The sequence below is a fragment of the Muscardinus avellanarius genome, assembly GCF_963383645.1.
Source record: "Muscardinus avellanarius genome assembly, chromosome: 16".
Taxonomy (NCBI): Eukaryota; Metazoa; Chordata; class Mammalia; order Rodentia; family Gliridae; genus Muscardinus; species Muscardinus avellanarius.
Window position 1 is genome coordinate 21,743,786 of NC_137802.1, and position 24,365 is coordinate 21,768,150.

At 42.7% G+C, this 24,365-nt stretch overlaps 1 protein-coding gene across 1 annotated transcript in view; it reads left to right on the forward strand.

Moving 5' to 3' along the window:
* Positions 1-24,365, forward strand: part of SMG6 (SMG6 nonsense mediated mRNA decay factor) — a gene marked incomplete at its 3' end in the record, with an annotated part of 299,777 nt that overhangs the window by 58,984 nt on the left and 216,428 nt on the right. The window contains exon 9 of the mRNA XM_080712911.1: positions 16,328-16,389. Within this exon, the coding sequence (XP_080569037.1) occupies positions 16,328-16,389 (62 nt within the window). The remainder of the gene's footprint in view (positions 1-16,327; positions 16,390-24,365) is intronic.

Consider the following 24,365-nt stretch of genomic DNA (forward strand, 5'->3'; position numbering starts at 1 on the left):
TCTCTCTCTCTCTCTCTCCCTCCCTCCCTCCCTCCCTCCCTCCCTCCCTCCCTCTTTCTCTCTCTCTCTCTCTCTCTCTCTCTCTCTCTCTCTCTCTCTCTCTCTCTCTCTCTCTCTCTCTCTCTCTCTCTCTCTTTCTCTTTCTCTCTCTCGTACCGAGGATGGAAGACAGGACCCTTCTACCTATGGACTACACCCTCAGACTTGTTTTATTTTTTACTTGAAAACAGGGTCTCTAGCTGAGCATGGTGATGCACGCTTGTAATCCCCGCGTTTGGGAGGCTGAGACAGGAGGATTGCACAGATTTGAAGCCACCCTCAGCAGCTTAGTGAGGCTCAGAGGTAGAAGGACCCTGGGTTCCATCCCTAGTACCAAAAAAAAAAAGGTCTTACTATGTTGGTGAGATTCTCACTCAGTTGCTGAGGCTGCTATGAACCTGGGATCCTCCTGTCTCAGCTACTCAAGTACCAAAGTACCAGGATTACAAGCATGTACCACTGTGCTGGGCTTTTCATTGTTTCTTGAAGAATACTTAAATGTTATTTTTATTAGTTTTATTGTTACTCTTTTTTTTTTTTTTTTTTTACTGCCATGTAAAACAGAGATTTATTCACTGTTAGGTTTTCTCTTTATTTGCTGGCATTCTTTAGTACTTCTAACAACTTCTATTGGTAGAACGGAACTGGAAATACCTACTTCTCTTAATTTGCAAAACTTCAAAGTTGGTTTGGCCTGGTGGTTGGTTAGTGAATGACATCAGGAACCATTGATTGGTTTGTGTATGAGGTTACTTTTAGCTTTTGGACTTTATGCAAACATCCTCAGTTTCTCATTTGTAACATAGAAATAGCAGTAGCAATTACCTTAAAAGGTGGTTGTAAGGTTAAATGAGTTAGTAGATGTAAAGTGTGTAGAGTATCACCTTGTGCATAAAAAAATGCTATAGGAGGGAAAAAAAGAAAATACTATTGACTTTTTTTTTTTTCCCCAGTACTGGGGATTAAACCCATATGGACGTTCTACCTCCGAGCTAAATACTGCGGGTCTGGGGATGGAACCCAGAGGCATTTGACCTCCGAGCTACATCCCCTGCCCTATTTTTTATTCTTTGTTTTGAAACAGGGTCTCACTAAGTTGCGGAGGGCCTCACTAAGTAGCTGAGGCTGTCCGCTAACCGAGATCCTCCAGGTCTCAGCCTTCTGAATGCTGAGATTTTAAGTGTGCATCACCATGCACGGCCCCAGTCATATATTTTTATTCTTTTTTTTTTTTTTTTGGGCGGTACTGAAGATTAAACCCAGGGCATCTTACCTCTGAGCCACACACCTCAGCTTATTTTTTATTTACTTTTATTTATTTTTATTTTTATTATTTATTTATTTATTTATTTATTTATTTATTTATTTATTATTGTGGGTCTGGTGATGGAACTCATGGGCATTTGACCTCTGAGCTACATTCCCTGCCCTATTTTCTTTCTTTCTTTCTTTCTTTCTTTCTTTCTTTCTTTCTTTCTTTCTTTCTTTTTTTCTTTCTTTCTGTGTTACTGGGGGTGGAACCCAGAGGCTTTCTACCTCCGGGCTATACTCCCAGACCTTTTTTATATTTTATTTGGAAACAGGGTCTCACTAAGTTGCTGAGAGCCTCACTAAGTAGCTGAGGCTGGCTTTGAACCCGTGTGATCCTCCTGTCTCAGCCTCCCAAACGTGGGGATTACAAGCATGCGCCACCACGCCCGGCTCTTATTCTTTATTTTGAAACAGGGCCTCACTAAGTTGCGGAGGGTCTCACTAAGTAGCTGAGGCTGTCTTCCAACCGTGATCCTCCTGTCTCAGCCTCCTGAATGCTGGGATTATAAGATGCACCACCATGCCTGGCTCCCTATTTTTTATTTTGAAACAGGATCTCACTGAGTTGTAAAGGGCTTCACCAAGTACCTGAGGCTGTCCTCGAACCACAGTCCTCGGTCTCAGCCTTCCAAATGCTGGGATTACAAGTGTGGGCACCATGCCTGGCTATTTTTTTTATTCTTTATTTTGAAACAGGGTCTCTCTGGGTATGGTGATGCATGCTTATAATCTCAGCATTTGGGAGGCTGAGATAGGAGGATCATGGTTCACAGTCAGCCTCAGTGACTACTACTACAGTCCTCTTTCAAAATAAAGAATAAAAAATAGGGCTGGGGTGTAGCTCAGAAATAGAATGTCCCTGGGTTCCACCCCCAGTACTCAAAAAAAAAAAAAAAAAAAGAAAAGAAAAAAAAAAAGAAATAAGGTCTCACTAAGTTACAGAGGGCCTCACTAAGTAGCTGAGGCAGGCCATGAACCTTGTTCTTTCTGTCTTAGCCTTCTAAGTACTGGGATTACAAGTGTTTGCCACCACGCCTGGCTATAGAGATATTTTTGGTTTTGTCTTTGTGTGGTACTGGGGATGGAACCCAGGGTCATTCTACCTCCGAGCTACACCCCCATCCCTATTTTTTATGCCTCTGGGTTCCATCCCCAGCACTGGGGGGGAAAAAATCCTAGTGTCCAAAGTGCACCTCTAGGTCAATTAAATAAGAATGTCACCAAGCATAGTAGCCCGCCCTTGTAATCCCAGTTCTTGGAAGGCTGAGACAAGAAGATCACAGGTTTGTGGCCCAGCCTTAGCTACTTAGGTTCTCTGTTACTTAGTAGGACCCTGTGTCAAAATAAAGAATAAAACATAGGGCTGGGGGCATAGCTCATAGGTCGAATGCCTCTAGGTTCAATCACCAGTACCAGTACTTTAAAAAAGAAAGAAAGAAAGAAAGAAAAGAAAGAATAAAATGTTTGGAATAGAAGACAGGCATTGGTGGTTTTGTGTGTGTGGGGCACTGGGGGCCTTCTACCAGGATAGATCTCTAACCTTATTTTTTTATTTGGAATTTGCTGAGAGCCTCACTAAGTTCCTTAGGCTATCCTGTGATCCCTCTTGTCTCAGCCTCCCAAGTGCTAGGACTACAGGCATGTACCATCACACCCAGCTGGACATTGGTATTTCTTAAGAATTCCTAGGCAGGGCATGCTAGCATACACTTGTAATCCCAGTACTTTGCTGAGGTTGTCCTTGGACCTGCAATCCTCCTGTCTCAGCTTTCCAAGTACTGGAATTATAAGCATGTGTCACCATGCCTGGCTGCTGCTGCTGCTGCTTCTTCTTCTTCTTCTTCTTCTTCTTCTTCTTCTTCTTCTTCTTCTTTTTTTTAGCGACACTGGAGATGAAACCCAGGGGCATTCTACCTTCAAGGTATACCCCCAGCCATTTATTTATTTATTTATTTATTTATTTATTTATTTATTTATTTATTTATTTATGGTGGTACTGGGGGTGGAACCTAGGGGCTTTTCTACCTCTTGGCTATATTCCCAGACCTATTTTATACTTAATTTGGAAACAGAATCTCACTAACTTGCTGAGAGCCCCACTAAGTAGCTGAAGCTATCTTTGAACCTGTGTGATCCTGTTATCTCAGTCTCCCAAGTTCTAGGATAACAAGTGTGTACCGCCACGCCCAACTTTTTATTCATTATTTGAAACAGGGTCTCAGTGAGTTGCAGAGGGCCTCACTAAGTAGATGAGGCTGGCTGTGAACCCGGATCCTCTTGTCTCAGCCTCCCAAATGCTGGGATTACAAGTATGCGCCACTAGGCCTGATGCTTTTTTTTTTTTTTTTTTTTGGTGGTACTGGGTTTCCTGGAAACCCTTCTACCTCCAGATTACACGCCCAGACCTATTTTTATATATTTTTTATTTGGAAACAGGGTCTCTTAACCCAGAAAGGCTGGCTTAGAACCAGCCCGATCATCCTGTCTCCTCCTCCCAAGCGCGGGGATTACAAGGGTGCGCCACCACGCCTGTCTCGGCCTCATGCTTTTTTATTCTTTTTTTTAAATTTTTTTTTTTTATTGGTGCACTATATTCATACATCATAATGGAATAAAAAAAAAAAAACTTTTGTAGACATACATGCACACATCACCCAATTAGCCCCTACCCGATTCCCACCCCGTTCCCTCCCTATCTCTCCTTCCCATGCTTGGCTTAGTGGTTGACATCTAGTATTATAGCAAATTATCCAAAATTAACAATGATAATCTCACATAACAGTTTCATTTGTCTGATACCAAGCTTTTGATGACTTAAAGATAACATTTCAATATTTCTTTTTGCTTTCTTTCTTACCAGAGAATATTTTTTTCTTTTTTTTTTAGGTGAAACTATCATACATTTATTTATTTATTTTTCAGAAAAAAATCTATCCTAATATGGAATATGGACTCTAGATACCCAATATGATCTTGAAAAAGAACAAAGCTAGAAGATGTATATTTTCTGATTTCAAACCATATAAAGCTACAATAATTGAAACAGTGTAGTACTGTTTTAAAGGCAGATATATAAACCATTGGAGTTAAATAAAAGCCTAGAGATAAATTCTTCCATATATTGTCAAGTTATTTTTGACAAGGTTTCCACAAACATTTGGTGGAGGAAATAATAATCTTTTAACTAAATATTGTTGAAAAATAATAATTATATGAAAAAGAATAAAATTGGACCCTTACCTAACACCATATACAAATATTAACTCAAAATAGATAAAAGACCTAAATATAAATCTTAATACTATAAACTTTTAGAAGAAAATCTGGGTCATAAAACCTCACAACATTGAAATTGGCAGTGATTTCTTGGATATGATTTCAATGGCACAGGCAACAGAAGATTATACAAACTCCCCCAAAAATAAAAAAAATATTGTATATCCAAAGACAATGTAAACAGAGTTAAAAGTTACTAATAGAATTTGATAAAATATTTCCAAATGCTATATCTGAAGGTATACTAATATTCTAACTAGAAATCCTAAAAATTAGCAACAATAAAAGCAAACAATACAATTTAGAGATAGGTAAAAGACTAACATAAATAATGAATCTCCACAGATAACCAATCTTAGTTGTCTGTTGGATGAAAAATCTTGTTTCTCTGGTTCTGGTGTGTGTTACCTAATTCTTCTTTATAGTTAATCACTTTGAGTATTTTCTCTAGCGCTGGATTTGAAGACATAAATTCCTTCAGTTTCTGTTTGTCCTGAAAGCTTCTTATTTCCCCATCTAATTTTTTTTTTTTTGTGGTACTGGGGTTCCTGGAAGCCCTTCTACCTCCGGGCTACACTCCCAGACCTATTTTTACATTTTCATTTTTGGAAACAGGGTCTCCTAAGCCAGCACGCGCGGCTGGCTTCGAACCTGCGCGATCCTCCTGTCTCCGCCTCCCAAGCGAAGGGATTACAAGCGTGCGCCACCACGCCCGGCTTCTCCATCTAATTTGATAGAAAGTTTTGCTGGGTAGAAAATATTTGGCTGGAAGTTGTTTTCTTTCAGAGTTTGGAATATGTTACTCCAAGCCCTTCTGGCTCTCATGACTTGGTTTGGGAAGTCTGGAGTGATTCTAATTGGTTTGCCTCTGAATGTCACTTGGCCCTTTGTTTTTGTTGCCTTTAAGATTCTCTGCTTGGCTTCCACAGTGGTCATTTTGACAATTATGTGGCGTGGGGATCCTCTTCTCCGATCCTGTCTAAAGGGAGTTCTATAAGTTTCCTGGACCTGTGTATCGACCTCTTGCTCCGTGTTTGGAAAATTTTCTGCTATTACTTCCTTGAAGAGATTGTTGATCCCTTTGGTTTCACTTTCTTTTCCCTCCTCTATTCCAATTATTCTTAGTTTAGCTCTCTTAAAATGGACCCATATTTCTTCAATGTCATATTCCTGCTGTCGGATTTTTTTTTCTAAATTCGAAACTATGCGTTCATTTTTGGAATGATCATCTTCTAAGAGCGAGATTCTATTCTCTATGTGGTCTAATCGGTTGTTTGTACTTTGAATTGAGGCCTTTACTTCATTAATTGCATCCTTTATCTCTTTTTGGCTCTCTCTCTGAATTCTTTTCGAAACACCTCTATTATTTCTACAGTTATTTTCCTGATTTGATCTTCTAGAAATCTCTGAATTTCTGTTTTATCGGGTTCTGATGTTGTGGGGTTGTGGGCATTCATTGCTCCAGTGTTATTCCTCTTTCCCATGATTTCGGAAGTTTGTGCCTTCTCTGGGTTCTTCCCTTGGGTCACTATGACTTCACTTAAGGTGCTCTGGATCTCGAGTCTGTGGTATCTCAGACCCCACTACTCCTTTACTGGGTTGTATCGCAGAGTCTCAGACCCAGGGAGTCAATAGAGGCTGCTTTAAACTATGGGGGGTGCCAGGTTGGGCGTTCTCCTATGGTGTGATATCTCTGCCACCGCCACTCCCCCACTGGGTCAAGTCCCTGGGAGTACAGTACTGGGATTTCTTCTCTAGGGGCCGCAATTTGACTCACTGTTGTTGAGTGCGCTGATGAAGCTGTAGTGGACTCAGTGAATTCGCTGCTGCTGCCGCTGGTGGCAATATGGCGCTGCTGCCATGCCCTTGGCCGTGAGGCTGGCGTATTTCTTCTCTGGTTTTGAGCTTCACTCTGAGTCCCTGAAAAGTGTGCTGAGCCCAGCCCCTGGGAGCTTTAGACGCTTCCTGCGCCAAAAAATCTGCCGAATTCCGCCTGGCCTTTCCGCAGCGGCTCACCTCGGCTTGCTGTCCACCGCTCCTCTCTGGAGCCTGGTGGGCTGTTGAGTGCGTTGTTCTAGAGCCGCCTGGTGAATTCACCGCTGCCGCCGGCAGTAAGGCGCTGCTGCCGCATCCTCAGGCGTGAGACCGGCGTATCTCCTCTGTGGCTCTGAGCTTCATTCTAGGTCCCCCCTCCTCTCTGGAGCCTGGTGCTGCAAAAGAAGATGACGCCCGCTGCTCTGCCCCGCGGCTCCGGCTGCAGCACTGCAGTCTGGTTTCTTTCTGGTGTCTCGTTTTTCCAGCCCTCTTTTTCTCTGTCCCTTGTATTTACATTCTTTTGTTTCTCTGCTGATGGTGTTTTCTGGCTATGAAAGGCACTGATTTTGTGGTAATAGAGCTTAGTTGTTAGCGGGGCTCGTAAGCCCTGCTTTTCTCTGTCGTCATCTTCCCAGAAGTCCCTCATGCTTTTTTATTCTGAAACAGAGTCTCTATAAATTTTTGAGGCTGTTGTTGAAATTGGAATCCTCCTGTCTCAGCCTTCCAAATACTGGGATTATAGATATGGGCCACCATGTCTGATTCAAATGTGTATTTTAATAGCTTTGTCAGTAGCCACTTGCTAAGTGTACATGTACTAAGTGCCAAACACCATGCTAAGCCATTTAAAAATATTATTGGCTAGGAGTGGTGGCGCACGCTTGTAATCTTCGCGCTTGGGAGGCGGAGACAGGAGGAGCACGCAGGTTTGAAGCCAGCCTCACTGGCTTAAGAGACCCTGTTTTAAAATAAAAATATAAAAAATATGTGTTTGGGAGTGTAGCCCGGAGGAATCCATATATCCAACCCTATTTTTTTATTCTTTATTCTTTATTATTTTATTTTATTTTATTTTATTTGCGGGTCTAGGGATAGAACCCAGGGGCATTCAACCTCTGAGATACACCCCCTTCCCTATTTTTTATTCTTTATTTTGATACTGGGTCTCACTGAGTTATAGAGGGCCTCACTAAGAAGCCGAGGCTGTCCGCGAACCGTGATGCTCTGGTCTCAGCCTCCTGAATGCTGGGATTACAAGCAGTGTGTGCCACCACACCCAGCTTTTATTCTTTATTTTGAAATAGGGTGTCACTGAGTTGCAAAGGACCTCACTAAGTAGCTTAGGCTGTCCGCAAACCATGATCCTTCTGTCTCAGCCTCCCAAATGTTGGGATTACAAGGGTGTGCCACCACACCCAGCTTTTATTCTTTATTTTGAAATAGGGTGTTACTGGGTTGCAAAGGACCTCACTAAGTAGCTGAGGCTGTCTGCAAACCATGATCCTTCTGTCTCAGCCTCCCAAATGCTGGGATTACAAGCGTGTGCCACAATGCCTGGCTTATAGGTCTTTAGAAAACTGTTTTCTGGTTGCCCTCCTGGTCATATAACAGGAGCTTTTAGCCATTTCTTCTTCTGACTTTGTGAAGTGCAGACACAGGGTATCCCAGTTTCCCTACTGTTTCAATGGATGGGCTTCAGAGTTTTCAGGTACTGAGAGAGATGAGTCAAAAAAAAAAAGTCATTCAAAAAGTAAGCCAGTCAGAGCAACAGTGCTGCCCTTTGGCTGAACTTTCCTTTTCTTTCTGCATACCTTGAGATGCTAAATTGGTGTCACTTTTGAGTTGGTCACTGCAGATTGTCAGACCATAGTAAAAGGGACTCATAAATCTTAATCTGGCACTTCCTTGATTGGGGATATTTTAGGAAATGCCCAGGAGGCCTCTGACCTAAGTAAAATCTTTATTGGTCTTGAGCATGTACCTTTCCACCCATAGCAGCTTCTAAGTTAGCTACACAGAAAACCCCATCTTTAGTTCTCTGCAGCCTTTGGAGCATTTGAATTCAAGCTTTGAGAACAGCAGTCTTTGGTCTTTGGTATCATTTGTGCTGTCATAGCACATGATGATGCTTACACAAAAGCTGGCAAGAAGGGTTAGAATCACATATTTGCAGGTTTTTAGTTTTGTTTTTGTTTTTGTTTTTGTTTGGTGGTACTGGGGTTCCTGGAAGCCCTTCTACCTCCAGAATACACTCCCAGACCTGTTTTTTTTTTTAATTTTTTATTTGGAAACAGGGTCTCTTAAGCCAGTGCGGCTGGCTTCGACCCTGAGCGATCCTCCTGTCTCCACCTCCCAAGCGTAGGGATTACAAGTGTGCGCCACCATGTCCGGCAGGTTTTTAGTATTAAAAGGGACACTGTACGTTGGAGGCTCTCCTGAGGTGGTGGGTGGTATTAGAATATTCTGAGGGTGGGTTCCTTTTTTTTTTTTTTTTTTTTTTTTGGTGGTACTGGAAACCCTTCTACCTCCGGGCTACACTCCCAGACACCTATTTTTTTTTTTTTATATTTATTTTTATTTGGAAACAGGGTCTCTTAAGCCAGCAAAGCTGGCTTAAAATCTGTGGGATCCTCCTGTCACTGCCAGGGGATTACAAGGGTGCACCACCCCGCCCAGCAGGGTGGGTTCTTTTAAACCACACTTCTTGTTACTACCCCTCTTCACTTTCCAGCCCCTGAGGATCATTACTGCTTCCAGTACAAGTGTGTAGTAGCCCAGGTGTTATGCAGATGGAAAATTTTTTGAGATACCAGTGTTGAAGATTTTTAGGGATCAATATACTTTTTCTATGAAGGGCCAGATAGTATTTTAGGCTTTGTGAGCCACATGTCCTCTGATGCAGTTTATTCGGTACTGTTTGTAGGGAAGCAATCATAAACAACATGTAAACATGTGAGAACGGCTGTGTTTCAGTAGAACCTTATGGCTGCTGAAGTTTTCATTTCATATAATTTTTATTCTTTTTGTTGTTGTTGTTTTTGCAGTACTGGGGATGGAACCCAGGGGCATTCTAATTCCGAGCTACACCCCAGCTCAGCTATTAAGTAGCTGAGGCTGTCCTTGAACCGGGACCCTCCTGTCTCAGCCTCCCAAATGCTGGGATTACAATCTTGCGCCACCACGCCCGGCTGTATTTTTTTCTTTAAAGCTGCTCAGGGAGGGTGTGTGGTGGTACACATCTGCAATCTCAGTATTTGGGAGGCTGAAACAGGAGTTCAAGAACTGCTAAGCAATATAGTAAGACTCTCAGCAACCAAAAAAAGACAAAAGAAAGAAACAGGCTGGCATTTTTTATTCTTTATTTTGAACAGGGTCTCCAGCATTCAGGAGGCTGAGACCGGAGGATCACGGTTTGTGGACAGCCTCAGCTACTTAGTGAGGCCCTCTGCAACTCAGACCCTGTTTCAAAATAAAGAATAAAAAATAGGGCAGAGGGTGTAGCTCAGAGGTAGAATGCCCCTGGGTTCCATCTCCAGACCCGCAAAAAAAAAAAAAAAAAAAGAAAGAGAAAAAGAAACAGAGTCTCACTGAGTTGTGTGGAGGGTCTCACTAAGTAACTGAGGCTGGCTGAGAACCTGGATCTTCCTGCCTCAGCCTCTAAAGTACTGGGATTACAAGTGGGCGACAGCGCACCCAGCTCTGAATTATCCTATTGATCTCACTTAACCTACTCTTTTTTTTTTTTTTTTTTTTTTTGCGGTATTGGGGTTGGAACCCAGAGGCATGCTACCTCCGAGCTATCCTCAGCCCTATTTTTTATTCTTTATTTTGAAACAGAGTCTCACTGAATTGCAAAGGGCCTCACTAAGTAGTAGCTGAGGCTGTCCGTGAACCGTCATCCTCCTGTCTCAGCCTCCGGTATGCTGGGATTACAAGCCTGCGCCACCACGACCGATAACCTACTCATTTTGTAGCAGAAATAATGTTAACAGGTTGATGAGATTTGCAATCATTACATAGCAAATAAGTGGCATAACCATGGTTTAAGTCTAGGTCTTTGACTTTAGTAACAGTGGTCTTTGTTATAGTATTCTATCCTTCTCCCCCCTACTAAATTAATGAGCAATAAATACATATAAATTGTGTGTGTGTGTGTGTGTGTGAGTGTGTGTGTGTGTGTGTGTGTGTGTGTGTGTGTGTGTGTGTGTGTTTAGTACTGGGAGTTGAACCAAGGGGCATTCTACCTTCGAGCTGAATCACCCAGCTTAACCCCCCCCCCCCCCAGTACTGGGGATGGAACCCAGGGGCATGCTACCTCTGAGTTATACCCTCAGCCCTATTTTTTAAATTTTTATTATGAAATAGGGTCTCACTGAGTTGAAGACGGCCTCACTAAGTAGGGCCTCACTAAGAGGTTGGCCTTGAACCTGTGATACTCCTGTCTCAATCTCCAAAGTACTAGAGTTACAAGCATGCACCACCATCCCTGGCTCTTACTTCTTTCTGTTTGTTTGTTCATTTGTTTGTTTTGTGGTTCTGGGGATGGAACCCAGGGTCATTCGACCTCCAAGCTACACCCCCTGCCCAATTTTTTATTCTTTATTTTGAAATAGGGTCTCACTAAGTTGCGGAGGGCCTCACTAAGTAGCTAAGACTGTCTGCAAACCATGATCCTCCAGTCTCAGCTTTCCGAATGCTGGGATTACAAGCGTGCTTCACCACACCCAGCTCTTATTTTTGTTTTGAAGCAGAGTCTTCCTAGGTTGTTGAGAGACTCACTACTTGCTGAGGCTGTTCTCGAACGTGCAGTCCTACCTCAGCCTCCCAAGTACTGGGATTACAGTTGTGCACCATGGCACCTGGCTAAAATTGTCTTGTTTTAAAATATTTTGTATATGTAAAAATAAGTTCAAGATGGATAAGAGAATGATAGTGTATACTTTCAAAAACACTTTAAAAATACAGTTTGCTGGATGTTGTGGCACATGCTTGTAATCCCAGTACTTGGGTGGGGGGTTGTGCATGCTTGTAATCCCAGCATTTGGGGGGTTTAGACCAGGAGGATTGTGGTTCATGGTCAGCCTCAGCTATTTAGTGAGGCCTTTTGCAACTCAATGAGACCTTGTTTCAAAATAAAGAATTAAAAAAAAAAAAGGGCTGAGGGTGTAGTTTAGAGGTAGAATGCCCCAGGGTTCAACCCCCAGTTCCTCAAAAACATAAATAAAAAAATAAGGAATATGGCTGGGGGAGATAGGATACCCCTGGGTTCCATCCCCAGTACCCTCCCCCCACACACCCAAAAAAGGAAAAAAAGATTCACCTTGAAATCCCCAGTACTACACACACACACACACACACACACACACACACACACCAAAAAAAAAGGAAAAAAGATTCACCTTGAAATTCCTTATAATACTGAGTACTCATACTGCCCTTAAAATTATTCACCTTTGCCAGGAATGATGGCACTTACCTGTAATCTTAGAACTTCGAAGGCTGAGGCAGGAGGAGCACAGGTTTGAGAACATCCTCAGCAATTTAGACCCTGTTTCAAGATAAAAAATATAGCTGGGTATGGTGGCATAAACTTGTAATCCCAGTACTTGAGAGGCTGAGAGGAAGATCACAGGTTTAAGTAAGCCTCACCTTCGTAGGCCCTCCACAATTTAGACCCTGTTTCAAAATAAAGAATAAAAAATAGGGCCGGGTGTATACCTTGGAGGCAGAATGCCTCTGGATTCAATCTCCAGTACTACCAAAAAAAAAAACCCCAAAATGAAAAAGGGCTGGGAGAGCCGGGTGTGGTGGCACATGCAGCATTCAGGAGGCTGAGACAGGAGGGTCGTGGTTTGTGGACAGCCTCAGCTACTTTTTTTTTTTTTTTTTTTTTTTTGCCGGTCTGGAGATGGAACCCAGAGGCATTTGACCTCCAAGCTACACCCCCTGCCCAATTTTTTATTCTTTATTTTGAAACAGGGTCTCACCGAGTTGCGAAGGGCCTCACTAAGTAGCTGAGACTGTCAGCCAACCATGATCTTCTGGCCTCAGCCTCCCAAATGCTGGGATTACAAGCATGCACCACCACGCCCAGATAGCCTCAGCTACTTAGTGAGGTCCTTTGCAACTCATTGAGACCCTATTTCAAAATCAAGAATAAAAATCAAGAGCCAACGTGGTGACGCATGCTTGTAATCCCCGGGTTTGGGAGGTGGAAACATGAGGATCTCACAGATTCGAAGCCAGTCTTGCTGGCTTAAGAGTCCCTGTTTCCAAATAAAATATAAAAGAGGTCTGGGAGTGTAGCCTGGAGGTAGAAGGGTTTCATCCCCAGTACCACCAAAAAAAAAAATAAAATAAAATAAAAAATAAAATAAAATAAAAATCAGGACTGGAGTGTAGTTCAGAGACAGACTGCCCCTGGGTTCCATCCCTAGTACCACCCCCCCAAAAAAAAAGCCAGGCATGGTGGCTCACGCTTATAATCCCAGCATTTGGGAAACTGAGAGAGGCCGTTGTGGTTCTTTCTTAGACAGCCTCGGCTGCGTAGTGAGGTCTTTTGCAACTCAGTGAGACCTTGTTTCAAAATAAAGAATAAAAATAGAACTGAAGGTGTAGCTTGAAGGTAGAATGCCCCTCTCCAGTACCACACACACACACACACACACACACACACACACACACACACACACAAAGACTTCTCCGAAGATTCTGCCTCATATCTGGCTAACTTCATATTGCCACGTGTGAATATATTTTAGGGATATGTATGTATGTATGTATGTGTGTGTGTATATATATATATTTATATTTAGCGGTATTGGAGATGGAACCTAGGGGCATTCTACCTCTGAGCTACACGCCCAGCCCTATTTTTTTATTCTTTATTTTGGAACAGGGTCTCACTGCGTTGTAAAAAGGCCTCACTAAGTAGCTTAGGCTGCCTGTAAACCGTGATCCTCCTGTCTCAGCCTCCCAAATTCTGAAATTACAAGCATGCACTACCACACCTAGCACTAAAAAATAGGGCTGGAGGTGTAGCTCGAAGTCAGAATGCCCCTGGGTTCCATCCCCAGTACTGCTAAAAAATAAAAAATAAATAAATAAAAATAGAACTGGAAGTGTAGCTCAGAGGTACAGTGCCCCTAGGTTCCATCCCTGGTACCACAGGGCAGGGGGGGGGGGCGATGGCGTGTCGCTAAGTTGCTGAGGCTGACCTTGAATCTGTGGTACTCCCAAGTACTGGAATTATAGGTGTGTACCACCACATCTGGTAATTAGGACCCATTTTGTTCAACAGGTAACAAATCTACATTTTTATCTCCTTTTCTAATTGGAGAGTTATTGATGATTACAAAGAAGAATTATGTTTAGGGTGACAGATACTTTCAGACTAAAAATAAAACAGCAGTTCTTACTAATCAAGGTCAGGGGGAAATGTGTGTGTACTCTAAAAAAATTCCCCAAAGTTCCCTCACTCCCACAAGTTGAAAAATGATGCATTAAAATCTACTATTTAAAAAATATAGTTAAAATATATTAGCAAATATGAATTCAGGTTACTAAGTGGACTTTATCTACCACCATAGAAGGACCCTTTGGAAGTAGAGATAGAACCATGATGTTCTAAAACTTCTCAGGGCTTTGGGGTTTGAATGAGGTGGATTAGTATTCTGTTCCTACCAAAGTACTCTTTGCAAGTGAATATAACCAACTGCTAAAGGATTTCTTCTGGTTATGAATGAATTATCCAGTATATGAGTGACAGCTGTGGGAAGAGGGCTAATTGAGTTAAAATAGTATGTTTTTAACCTTTCTATTTATTACTCATTACTTTTGTGTGTAGTACTGGGGATTGTACCCAGGGGCATTCTGCCTCTGAGCTATACCCCATCCCTATTTTATTTTTATTTTTTGTGGTACTGGGAATTGAACCCAGGGGTGTTCTGCCTCTGAGCTACATCCAAGCCCTATTTTATTTTATTTTATTTTTTTGTGGTACTGGGAATTGAACCCAGGGGTGTTCTACCTCTGAGCTACACCCTCAGCTCTATTTCTTATTATTTATTTATTTATTTGGTAGTACTGGGGTTCCTGGAAACCTACCTCTGGGCTACACTCCCCGACCCATTTTTATGTCTCTTAAACCAGTGAGGCTGGCTTCGAACCTGTGCGATCCTCCTGTCTCCGCCTCCCAAGCGCGGGGGTTACAAGTATGCGCCACCATGCCTGGTGTTCTATTTCTTATTTTTATTTTGAAATGGGGTCTCTCTAGGTTGCTGAGAGTCTTACTACTTGCTGAGGCTGCCCTTGGACCTGTGATCCTCCTTTCTCAGCCTCCCACATACTGGGATTATAGGTATATGCCACCATGTCTAGCAAGATTCTTGACCTCTTTGGCCGGTTGGAGAGTCCTCAGCATACTGCTTTTAGAGACCAGGGAAGATGATAGTGAGGTTTGGTCTTTAGATTGGCTCACTTTCTTTGTAATTGAATTGACTTTTCCTACTCCTCTTTGTTTTGTCCAGAGGGATCTCTTGGCTTTGATGGAAATAGGTTTTCTGGAACCTTGAACTAAGACTATAAATTGGTGGCTCATGGGCCACACATGGCTGGCAAATGTGTTTCAACTTGCTTAATGTTAATCTCATTTTCATTAGTGGCTAATATTTAAAAGCCAGAGGATTTTACATAAAAACCCAGATTCCACTTTCCAGCTTGGGCACACGTAGGGCATTTAGCTAGAACTGATGAGTAGTACCTCTATGTCATTACTATCCCTACCAGCCTACTTTATACCTGATCTCTGTAGACAATTGGATTTTCATCTCCAGATGTTGAACTTGAACTTCAGTTAATGTGTGATGTGCGAATTGATGAGCTAAATTAGTGGTGCTTTATTCTTGGATACCAAAGAAGAGTCCTGTTTTCTTGGATAGATTGAAAAATAGTTCATAAAGAACATCAGATCAAGCTGGGCATGGTGGCACACACTTGTAATCCCAACATTCAGGAGGCTGAGACTGGAGGATTGCGTTTTGTGGACAGCCTCAGCTACTTAGTGCGGCCCTCTGCAACTTAGTGAGACCCTGTTTCAAAAAAGGAGGGGGGGCTTCAGGGGCTGTAGCTCGGAGGTTGAATGCCCCTGGGTTCCATCCCCAGACCCGCAAAAAAAAAAAAAAAAAATCATATCAGGAGTTTATCTAAAATAACTAGCTGAGTGTGGTGGTGGCGCATCCCAGCATTTGGGAGGCTGAGACAGGAGAATCGCGGTTCCCGGACAGCCTCAGCAACTTAGCCATTTGCAACTCAGTGAGACCCTGTTTCAAGATAAAGAATAAAAACTAGGGCTAAGGGTGTAGCTTGGAGGTAGAATGCCCCTGGGTTCCATCCCCAATACTGCAGAACAATAAAAAATAAAAATAAAATATCAGGCTGGCAGTGTAGCTCAGAGGTAGAATGACCCTGGGTTCAATCCCCAGTACTGCAGAAATAAAATGTTATTTCTATTCCTGTCAAGGTTTCATACCCATGAATATACCCTTGAATATAGGGAAAGAATGATGTGTAGATCCCAGAGAGTTGCAGGGATCTTTTTTTATATCCTGCTTAGTTTGGAATCACCGATTAATTCCTGTACATAGGTAGCACTGCCAGCAGAGGGTGCTGTCCGCTTATCCAGACCATTGTCTTCTTGGCTCAGTGGATCAGCAGCTGCTGGGCATGTGCCCTGGGCCTGTGTGAGAGTTTGGGCATGTCCTTTTGGTTCCCATCCCCAGTGCCCACCCCTTAGACCCTGGCCAGGTTCTTGTCTCACTGGGGACACTGTTCAGAAACAGGAAACTGGGGAAAGTTTAATTGTTTTCTCCTCTCTTTTCCCATGCAGCTGAACAAAAGGTTCATCCTCAGTTTTCTCCATGCCCATGGGAAGCTGTTTACCCGGATTGGGTAAGTGTGCAGGATGTTTATTTTATTTTCCTACATTACAAGTCATTTTGGAATTTAATATTGTTAGCAACTAGACTGTGTTTGTAACTGAGGGCACAGGGTGTGAGTTCTTAGAGGCCTCCACCTTCTCTTCCCTTCACTCTCATCTCCTGCCATGTTCATAAAGCTTAGAAAATACTCCTTTCCATCTCTCTGTCTCTTCTTTTCTCTAGCTTCACTAAAACTCCCCTTTAACGACAGATTTTTTTCCAGCCCCCACCCCTAATTCTCCTGGGTTTCTCTCTTCTCTGCCTTTTTTTTCTTCTTTTTTTTCCTGTCTCTAGTATTCTGCTCAAGGCGGTCATATTGCATCCCGGGTGTAGCTGCCAGGGGCCCTTCTTGGGAAAAACTGTCCACTAATTTTCCGTCAAAGATAAGAGGAATATTTTCTTTCCTCCATGTCCTTCTGACCCATACCCTTCCTTCATTGCTGTTTCCTTTACCAAATCGCTGATCTTAGTAAATACCAAGACTATTTTATGGTTTCACCATCCACTATGGATTTATATATAAATCTCAGGAAAGGCATGTGTGCAAAATGCTATTACTTCACCCCTTAAGTCCTTGGAAAGAGATTGAGTTTTGAGTATTCCTTTGGTAGATCAAAGTTCTTCCTCACAGTGTAAAACTCAGGATCCTAAAGCCTGACTTAATGTCTTCATATCAAAGCAGAGGTATTCTGAGCATCTCTTTAATGTAGGGCTTCCCTGGGTATAGGATAGTGAGAGAGGGAACAAGAACAGTGCTCCTGGATTTTAATATTTTCTGATATTTTAATACTTTGGAGGTTTTATTGTGAACTACTCTTTGAGGTGTTTGTTTTGGATTACAAATCTCCAGTTATTGCCAGTGTTTTCCTTTCACTTTCTGTCATAAACTTGTAAGTTTATCTGTAATGCTCAAGAAAGGTTTTTTTTAGTAGGAATAGGAGCTATGTTAGTTTCTACATACTTTTGTATTGAATTCTTTTTTTTTGGGGGGTACTGGGGATTGAACCTAGAGGCATTTTACCTAAAAGCTATGTTCCCAGCCCAATTTCTTTATGTGGAAATAAGGTCCCCAGCCCAGTTATTAATATAAGCTTTACTGTGGCAGGAAATTTTACCCTATACTCTTGTATCTTGAGTGTCTGGCATAAATAGTAGGTGCTCCGTTAATAGTTGTGTTATGAATAGGTGAATCATTATAAGAAATGTATGAAAAGTGGCCGGGCGTGGTGGCGCACGCTTGTAATCCCAGCATTTGGGAGGCTGAGACCTGGAGGATCGCAGTTCGCGGACAGCCTCAGCTACTTAGTGAGGCCTCTGCAACTCAGTGAGACCCGGTTTCAAATTAAAAAAAAAATAGGGCAGGAGGTGTAGCTTGGAGGTCAAATGCTTCTGGGTTCTATCCCCAGACCCGCAAAAAAAAAAAAAAAAAAAAAAAAAAAGTATGAATAGTGGCCGGGCGTGGTGGCGCACACTTGTAATCCCCACGCTTGAGAGGCAGAGACAGGAGGATCACGCAGGTTCGAAGCCAGCTGTGCTGGCTTATGAGACCCTGTTTCCAAAATATAAAATAGGTCTGGGAGTGTAGCCTGGAGGCAGAAGGGCTTCCAGGAACCCCAGTACCACACACACAAAAAAGAAATGCATGGATAGTGAAAGATTAGAGAGAAGGATTTCATACTCTTGTAAGTTACAGTAGACCCAGGCTGATCACTAGTAAGTACTGCAGAGCTGCAGTTATAAGGAGGATAAGATGATATCAATATGATATGATAACACATTTAAGCAGGAAATAGTATTGTGCTGTACTTTATAATAACAATTGATGATGCTCTCATTCCTTATTTTTTAATCTTTTTTAGTTCTAATTTTTTTTTATCATTCTCCTGCCTTATCCTGAATGTTTTATTTATCACTTTTCCTCTATTTGTTCTTTATATATATTTTGTTTGTTTGTTTGTGTTGTTGGTACTGGGGATGGAACCCTTCCACCTCCAGGCTACACTCCCAGACCTATTTTATATTTTTATTTGGGAACAGGGTCTCTTAAGCCAGCAAGGCTGGCTTCAAACCTGCATGATTCTCCTGTCTCTGCTCCCAAGCACGGGGGTTACAAGTGTGCGCCACCACGCCCGGCTTGTTCTTTATATTTTCCTGTTGCTCTCAGTCAGTGTTTCTCAACCTCAGTATTATGACTTTTTTATTTTTATTTTTTGCACTACTGGGGATGGAACCCAGGGGCATTCTACCTCCAAGCTACAGCCCCAATCCTATTTTTTATTCTTTATTTTGAAAGAGTCTCACTGAGTTGCAAAGAGCCTCACTAAGTAGCTGAGTCTGTCCACGAACCACACTCCTCCTGTCTCAGCCTCCCAAATGCTGAGGTTACAAGCATGCACCACCACGCCTGGCTAGTATTATGACTTTTTTTGTGTATGTGTGGTACTGGGATTCCTGGAAGCCCTTCTACCTCCGGGCTATACTCCCAGACCTATTTTATATTTTTGTTTGGAAACAGGGTCTCTTAAGCCAGCACGGCTGACTTCGAACCTGCGCGATCCTTCTGTCTCCGCCTCCCAAGCGCAAGGGATTATAAGCGTGCGCCACCACGCCCGGCATATTATGATTTTTTAAGCTAGATAATTTTTTGTTGTAGGGGGTTACTCTGTGCTATGTAGAATGTTTGGAAACATCTTGGCTTCCTACTACTACATGCATGTAGCACACTTACTCCTCAAGTTGAGATGGTTACAATGTGATCTGCCAGATATTCCCTAGGGAAAATAATTGCCCCTCATTGGGAACCATTAGATATTTAGATATCTAATGTTAGATATTTCTTGATCAGTCAGAAATTTTTGAAGTTGGAAAAGATGTAAATCTTGTTTCATATTGTAGAAATATTCGGTATAGCCGGGCATGGTGTCACACTTTTGTAATCCCGGTACTTCAGAGGCTGAGACGAAGGATCTCAGTTTCCAAGACAGCCTCAACAAGTAGTGACACTCTCAGAAACCCTGTTTGTTTGTTTGTTTATTGTGTTGTGGTACTTGGGATTAAATCCAGGGACATTCTACCTGATTCCAGCCTGATTTTTTATTCTTTATTTCGAAACAAGTTCTCACTAAGTTGGAGAGGGTCTTACTAAGTAGCTAAACCTGGCTGTGTATTGGGATTACAAGCATGCTCCACCATGTCCAGCTTTATTTTCTATTTTGAAACAGGACTAAGTTGCTGTGGCTGTCCTTGAACCTGTGATGCTTCTGTCTTAGCCTCCCATGAAGATATGAGCTAGGAATGTAGTTTAGTGGTGGACTGTTTGCCTAGCCTGTACAAGGCCCTAGGTTCCATCCCTAGCACCAAAGAAAAGAGGAAAGAACTAAGGTTAAAAAATTTTATTTGAGTCGGGCATGGTGGGCATTTGCTTGTAATTCCAGCATTTGAGAGGCTGAGACAGGATGATATGGGTTCATAGCCAAGCCTCAGCTACTTAGTGAGGCTTCCGAAGCTTAGTGAAACCCTGTTTCAAAATAAAGAGTAAAATCAGGCTGGAGATGTAGCTCAGAGATAATATGCCCCTGGGTTCAATCTTAAGTACTAAAAGAAAAAGAATAATACATAAGGCTGGGGATGTAGCTTGGAGGTAGAATGTCTCTGCGCTCAATCCTCAGTACCACACACAAAAAGTCATAACTAAATAGTCTTGACTTTTTGGGATAACACTAAGAGAAATAGGCTTATATTACATCTGGACGGGTTAGTTGTAAGAAAATTTAAGAGGGAAGATCTTATTTGTCTGAGATGTTTTACTGTGGTTCAAATTACTTAGAATCTCTTCTGTTCATGCATATAACATATTCTTTTTGTCAAAAAGCCCAATCCAAGCTGGACATGGTGGTCCACGCTTCTAATCCCAGCATTTGAGAGGCTGAGACAAGAGGATTGTAGTTCGTGGACAGCCTCAGCTACTTAGGCCCTTTGCAACTCAGTGAGACCCTGCTTCAATATAAAGAATAAAAAAATAAGGCTAGAGGTATAGCTCAGAGGTAGAATGGCCTGGGTTCTATCCCCAGTACTTAAAAAAAAAAAGTCAAATTCAGTTTGTTGTCATATATGTGATATATCGTGTGTGTATATTGCAGTACTGGTGATGAAACCCCAGTAGCTGAGGCTGTTCAAGAACCACAATCCTTCTGTCTCAGCCTCCAAAATGCTGGGATTACAAGCGTGCGCAACCACGCCCAGTTTATGGTAGTTTTTTTTTTGTGTGTGTGGGTCTGGAGATGGAACCCAGGGGTAGTCGACCTCCGAGCTATACCCCCTGCCCTATTTTTTATTGTTTATTTTGAAATCGGGTCTCACTGAGTTGCAGAGGGCCTCACTAAGTAGCTGAGGCTGTTCGCAAACCCCTATCCTCCAGGCCTCCCAAATGCTGGGATTACAAGCATGCGCCACCACGCCTGGCGTATGGTAGTTTTTAATGAAGAAAATGTATATCAATTCTGAGTATACCTCAGTCCCTGGTTGAGTATTCTTCTTATCCTGTCCTGAAGGTAAAAGAGAATTGAGTTCCAACTTCATTCATGTAGGCAGAAATATTCATAGCCATACATTTCTATTGTTTTAAAAATATATATAGCCGGGCGTGGTGGCGCACGCTTGTAATCCCCGCGCTTGGGAGGCAGAGACAGGAGAATCGCGCAGGTTCGAAGCCAGCCGCGCGCGCTGGCTTAGGAGACCCTGTTTCCAAAATGAAAATGTAAAAATAGGTCTGGGAGTGTAGCCCGGAGGTAGAAGGGCTTCCAGGAACCCCAGTACCACCAAAAAAACAAACAAACAAAATATATATAGATGTCTGTAAGTCTAGAAACAAAGTCAGCCCAAGCCACACAGGGGATCATGGACCATTCCCTCTTACCAAGATCTGAGCTGTGGCGGCGCTGAGACTGAATCACAACTGAGATCAATAGGAGCAGCTGAGTGCATGTTGCCATCCCATCCGCCTTTTGAGCTCTTCCTCCAGCATTGGTCTCCTCTGTGCTGGTCATACCACGGTGCATTCTTGAATGCCTACTGTGTGCAATACAAGTCTGTTTCCTCAGCATCAGCTGACAGGAGGCTGAGAGCCAAAAAGTTTGTTTTTCACCACTCACTAATTTCAAGATGTCAAGAATAAACAAGTCAAAACTTCTGTGGGGCCAAGTACATGCTTGTAATCTCAGTACTTGGGAGTTTGAGACAGGAGGATTGCATGTTTGAAGCCAGCTTCTACAACTTAGGGAGGCCCTCTGCAACTGAGTGAGACACTTTTTCCAATTAAGAAATAAAATCAGTCTTGGGGTCCAGCTCAGAGGTAAAATGCCTCTGGCTTCAATCCCTGTGGTGCCACAAAACAAAACAAAATAAAACATGTGGGATCTAGGCATGGTGGCACCGCTTGTAATCCCATACTTGGGAGGCTGAGACAGGGGGATCATAAGTTCGATGCCAGCCTCAGCTACTTAGTGTGGCCCTCTGCAACTAGGTGAGACCCTATTTCAAAATAAAGAATAAAAAAATTGGGCTGAGGGTGTAGCTCTGAGGCAGAATGTCCCTGGGTTCCATCCCCAGTACTGCAAAAACAAACAAAAAAACAAAAATAACTTATGTGAGCTTCGGTGTTTTGGGTTTTTTTTGGGGGGAGGGGCACTAGGAATTTTGGATACCTCTGAGCTACACTCCCAGCCCTAATTATTTTAAATTTTTATTTTGAAACAGGGTCTTGCTAGGTTGATGAGAGTCTCACTACTTGCCAAGGCTGTCGTCAACCTGAGATCCTCCTGTTTCAGCCTCCCAGGTACTGGAATTAAAGGTGTGTGCCACATGCACAGGAGCTCTGTGGTTCATTCTAGTCTTTATGTCCTGTGGCTCTATCATTGTTTTCTCTCATTTCTACTCTGTCACACAGCTAGGCCTCTCACCCCAGTTGTTCTTATCTTGCTTTTTTTTTTTTTTTTTTTTTTTTGGTGGTGGCGGTACTGGGAATGGAACCCAGGGCCACTCTACCTTCAAGCTATACTCCAGCCGTATTTTGTTGTTTTATTTTGAAACAGGGTCTCAGTAAACTGTAGAGGGCCTCACTATGTAGCTGAGGCTGGCTGCAAACCTGCACTCCTTCTCTCTTGGCCTCCCAAGTACTAATACTGGAAATGTGTGCTACCACACCCGGCTCTACTCAGTGTTTTGCTTTTAGGTACTGATAATTGAACCCATGGACATCTACGTCTGAGCTATACCCTCATCCCTTTTTATTTATTTTGAAACAAGGTTTTAGTAAGCTGAGGCTGGCCTTGAATCTGTGATCCTTCTGCTTCAGCCTCCCCATTACTAGGATTCCAAGCATGAGCCACCACACCCTGATTCTGCTCAGTGTTTTTAAGAATTAAAAAATTGACAAAGTTTTTTTCTGATTTTTTTTCTGTACAGAATGTTATCCTGCCCAGCTGTGTTCCTTAGCATCAGAGGGGTTAGGTCCTACCCTGTTAGTCACTGTCTGAGTCACTGTGAAGTGCAGGTTCCAGTGCTGTCTGAAAGATTGGTTTCTTGAAACTGCCATTCAAATGAGACAAGGTGTCTCTAGAGATCACTTTGTAAGCCAGCCACTTAAGCCAGTGAAATACATATCATGAAAATGATTGCATCTTCTGAGGTTTCAAATAATAGGGACTGAGTCCTTTTGGACTCAGGAGGGAGAATCAGTGAGGGGAGCCTGGTAGGTGCTTTTCTGGCAAGAGACTGATCAGACCTGCCCTTGGCCTCCACAGAGATATGCCGGGAAGCTGGCATCTTGTAGACACTTGATTTGTGACAAATGAAATAATTTTGCTTCCCATTATTGCCTTGGTTAAAGTCATTTTTTTTTTTCTTTTTTCTTTTTCCGGTACTGGGGATGGAACCCAGGGCATTCCTCCGGGGTACTCCCAGACCTATTTTATGTTTTATTTGGATCTATACCCCCAACCTTTTTTTTTTTTTTTCGGGTCTGGAGATGGAACCCAGGGGCATTCAACCTCTGAGCTATACCCCCTGCCCTATTTATTTTTTATTCTTTATTTTTGAAACAGGGTCTCACTGAGTTGCAGAGGGCCTAAGTAGCTGAGGCTGTCCTCGAACCGCGATCCTCCAGTCTCAGCCTCCAAAATTCAGGATTACAAGCGTGCGCCACCATGCCCAGTTTGTGTGTGTGTGTGTGTGTGTGTGTGTGTGTGTGTGTGTGTGTGTTACTTACTATGGGTGAAACCCAGGGGCCTTCTACCTCAGGCTACACTCCCAGACCTATTTTATATTTTATTTGGAAACAGGGTCTTTCACTAAGTGTTGAAAGCCTCACCAAGTAGCTGAGGCTGGCTTTGAACCTGTGTGATACTCCTGTCTCAGCCTCCAAGTGTAGAGATAACAAGTGTGCACCACCATACCTGGCTGATATCCCCCCCCCTCTTTATGTGTGTAGTAGTAGGGATTTTTTTTTGGGGGGGTGCCAGGGGCCTTTTACCTGTGGGCTACACTCCCAGACATACTTTTTATATTTTATTTGGAAACAGGGTTTCTCTAAGTTACTGAGAGCCTAAGTAGCTGAGGCTGACTTCGAACCTGTGTCTTAGCCTCCCAAGTATTGGGATTACAATACTTGGTATGCCAAGTATTATAAACATGGTACCTACACCACCATGCCCTGCACCAATTTTTTTTTTAACTTGCTTGCCTGGTCATGCTATTTGTGCAGCTTCAGGCTATCTTGGGAATTCAAAGATTGATAAATTCTTTTTTGAATTCTGAATTTTTAAAAATAGAGTGTTTGGGCGCGATGGCACATGCTTGTAATCCCAGCATTTGGGAAGCTGAGACAGGAGGACTGCGGTTCGTGGACAGCCTCAGCTACTACTTAGTGAAGCCCTTTGCAATTCAGTGAGA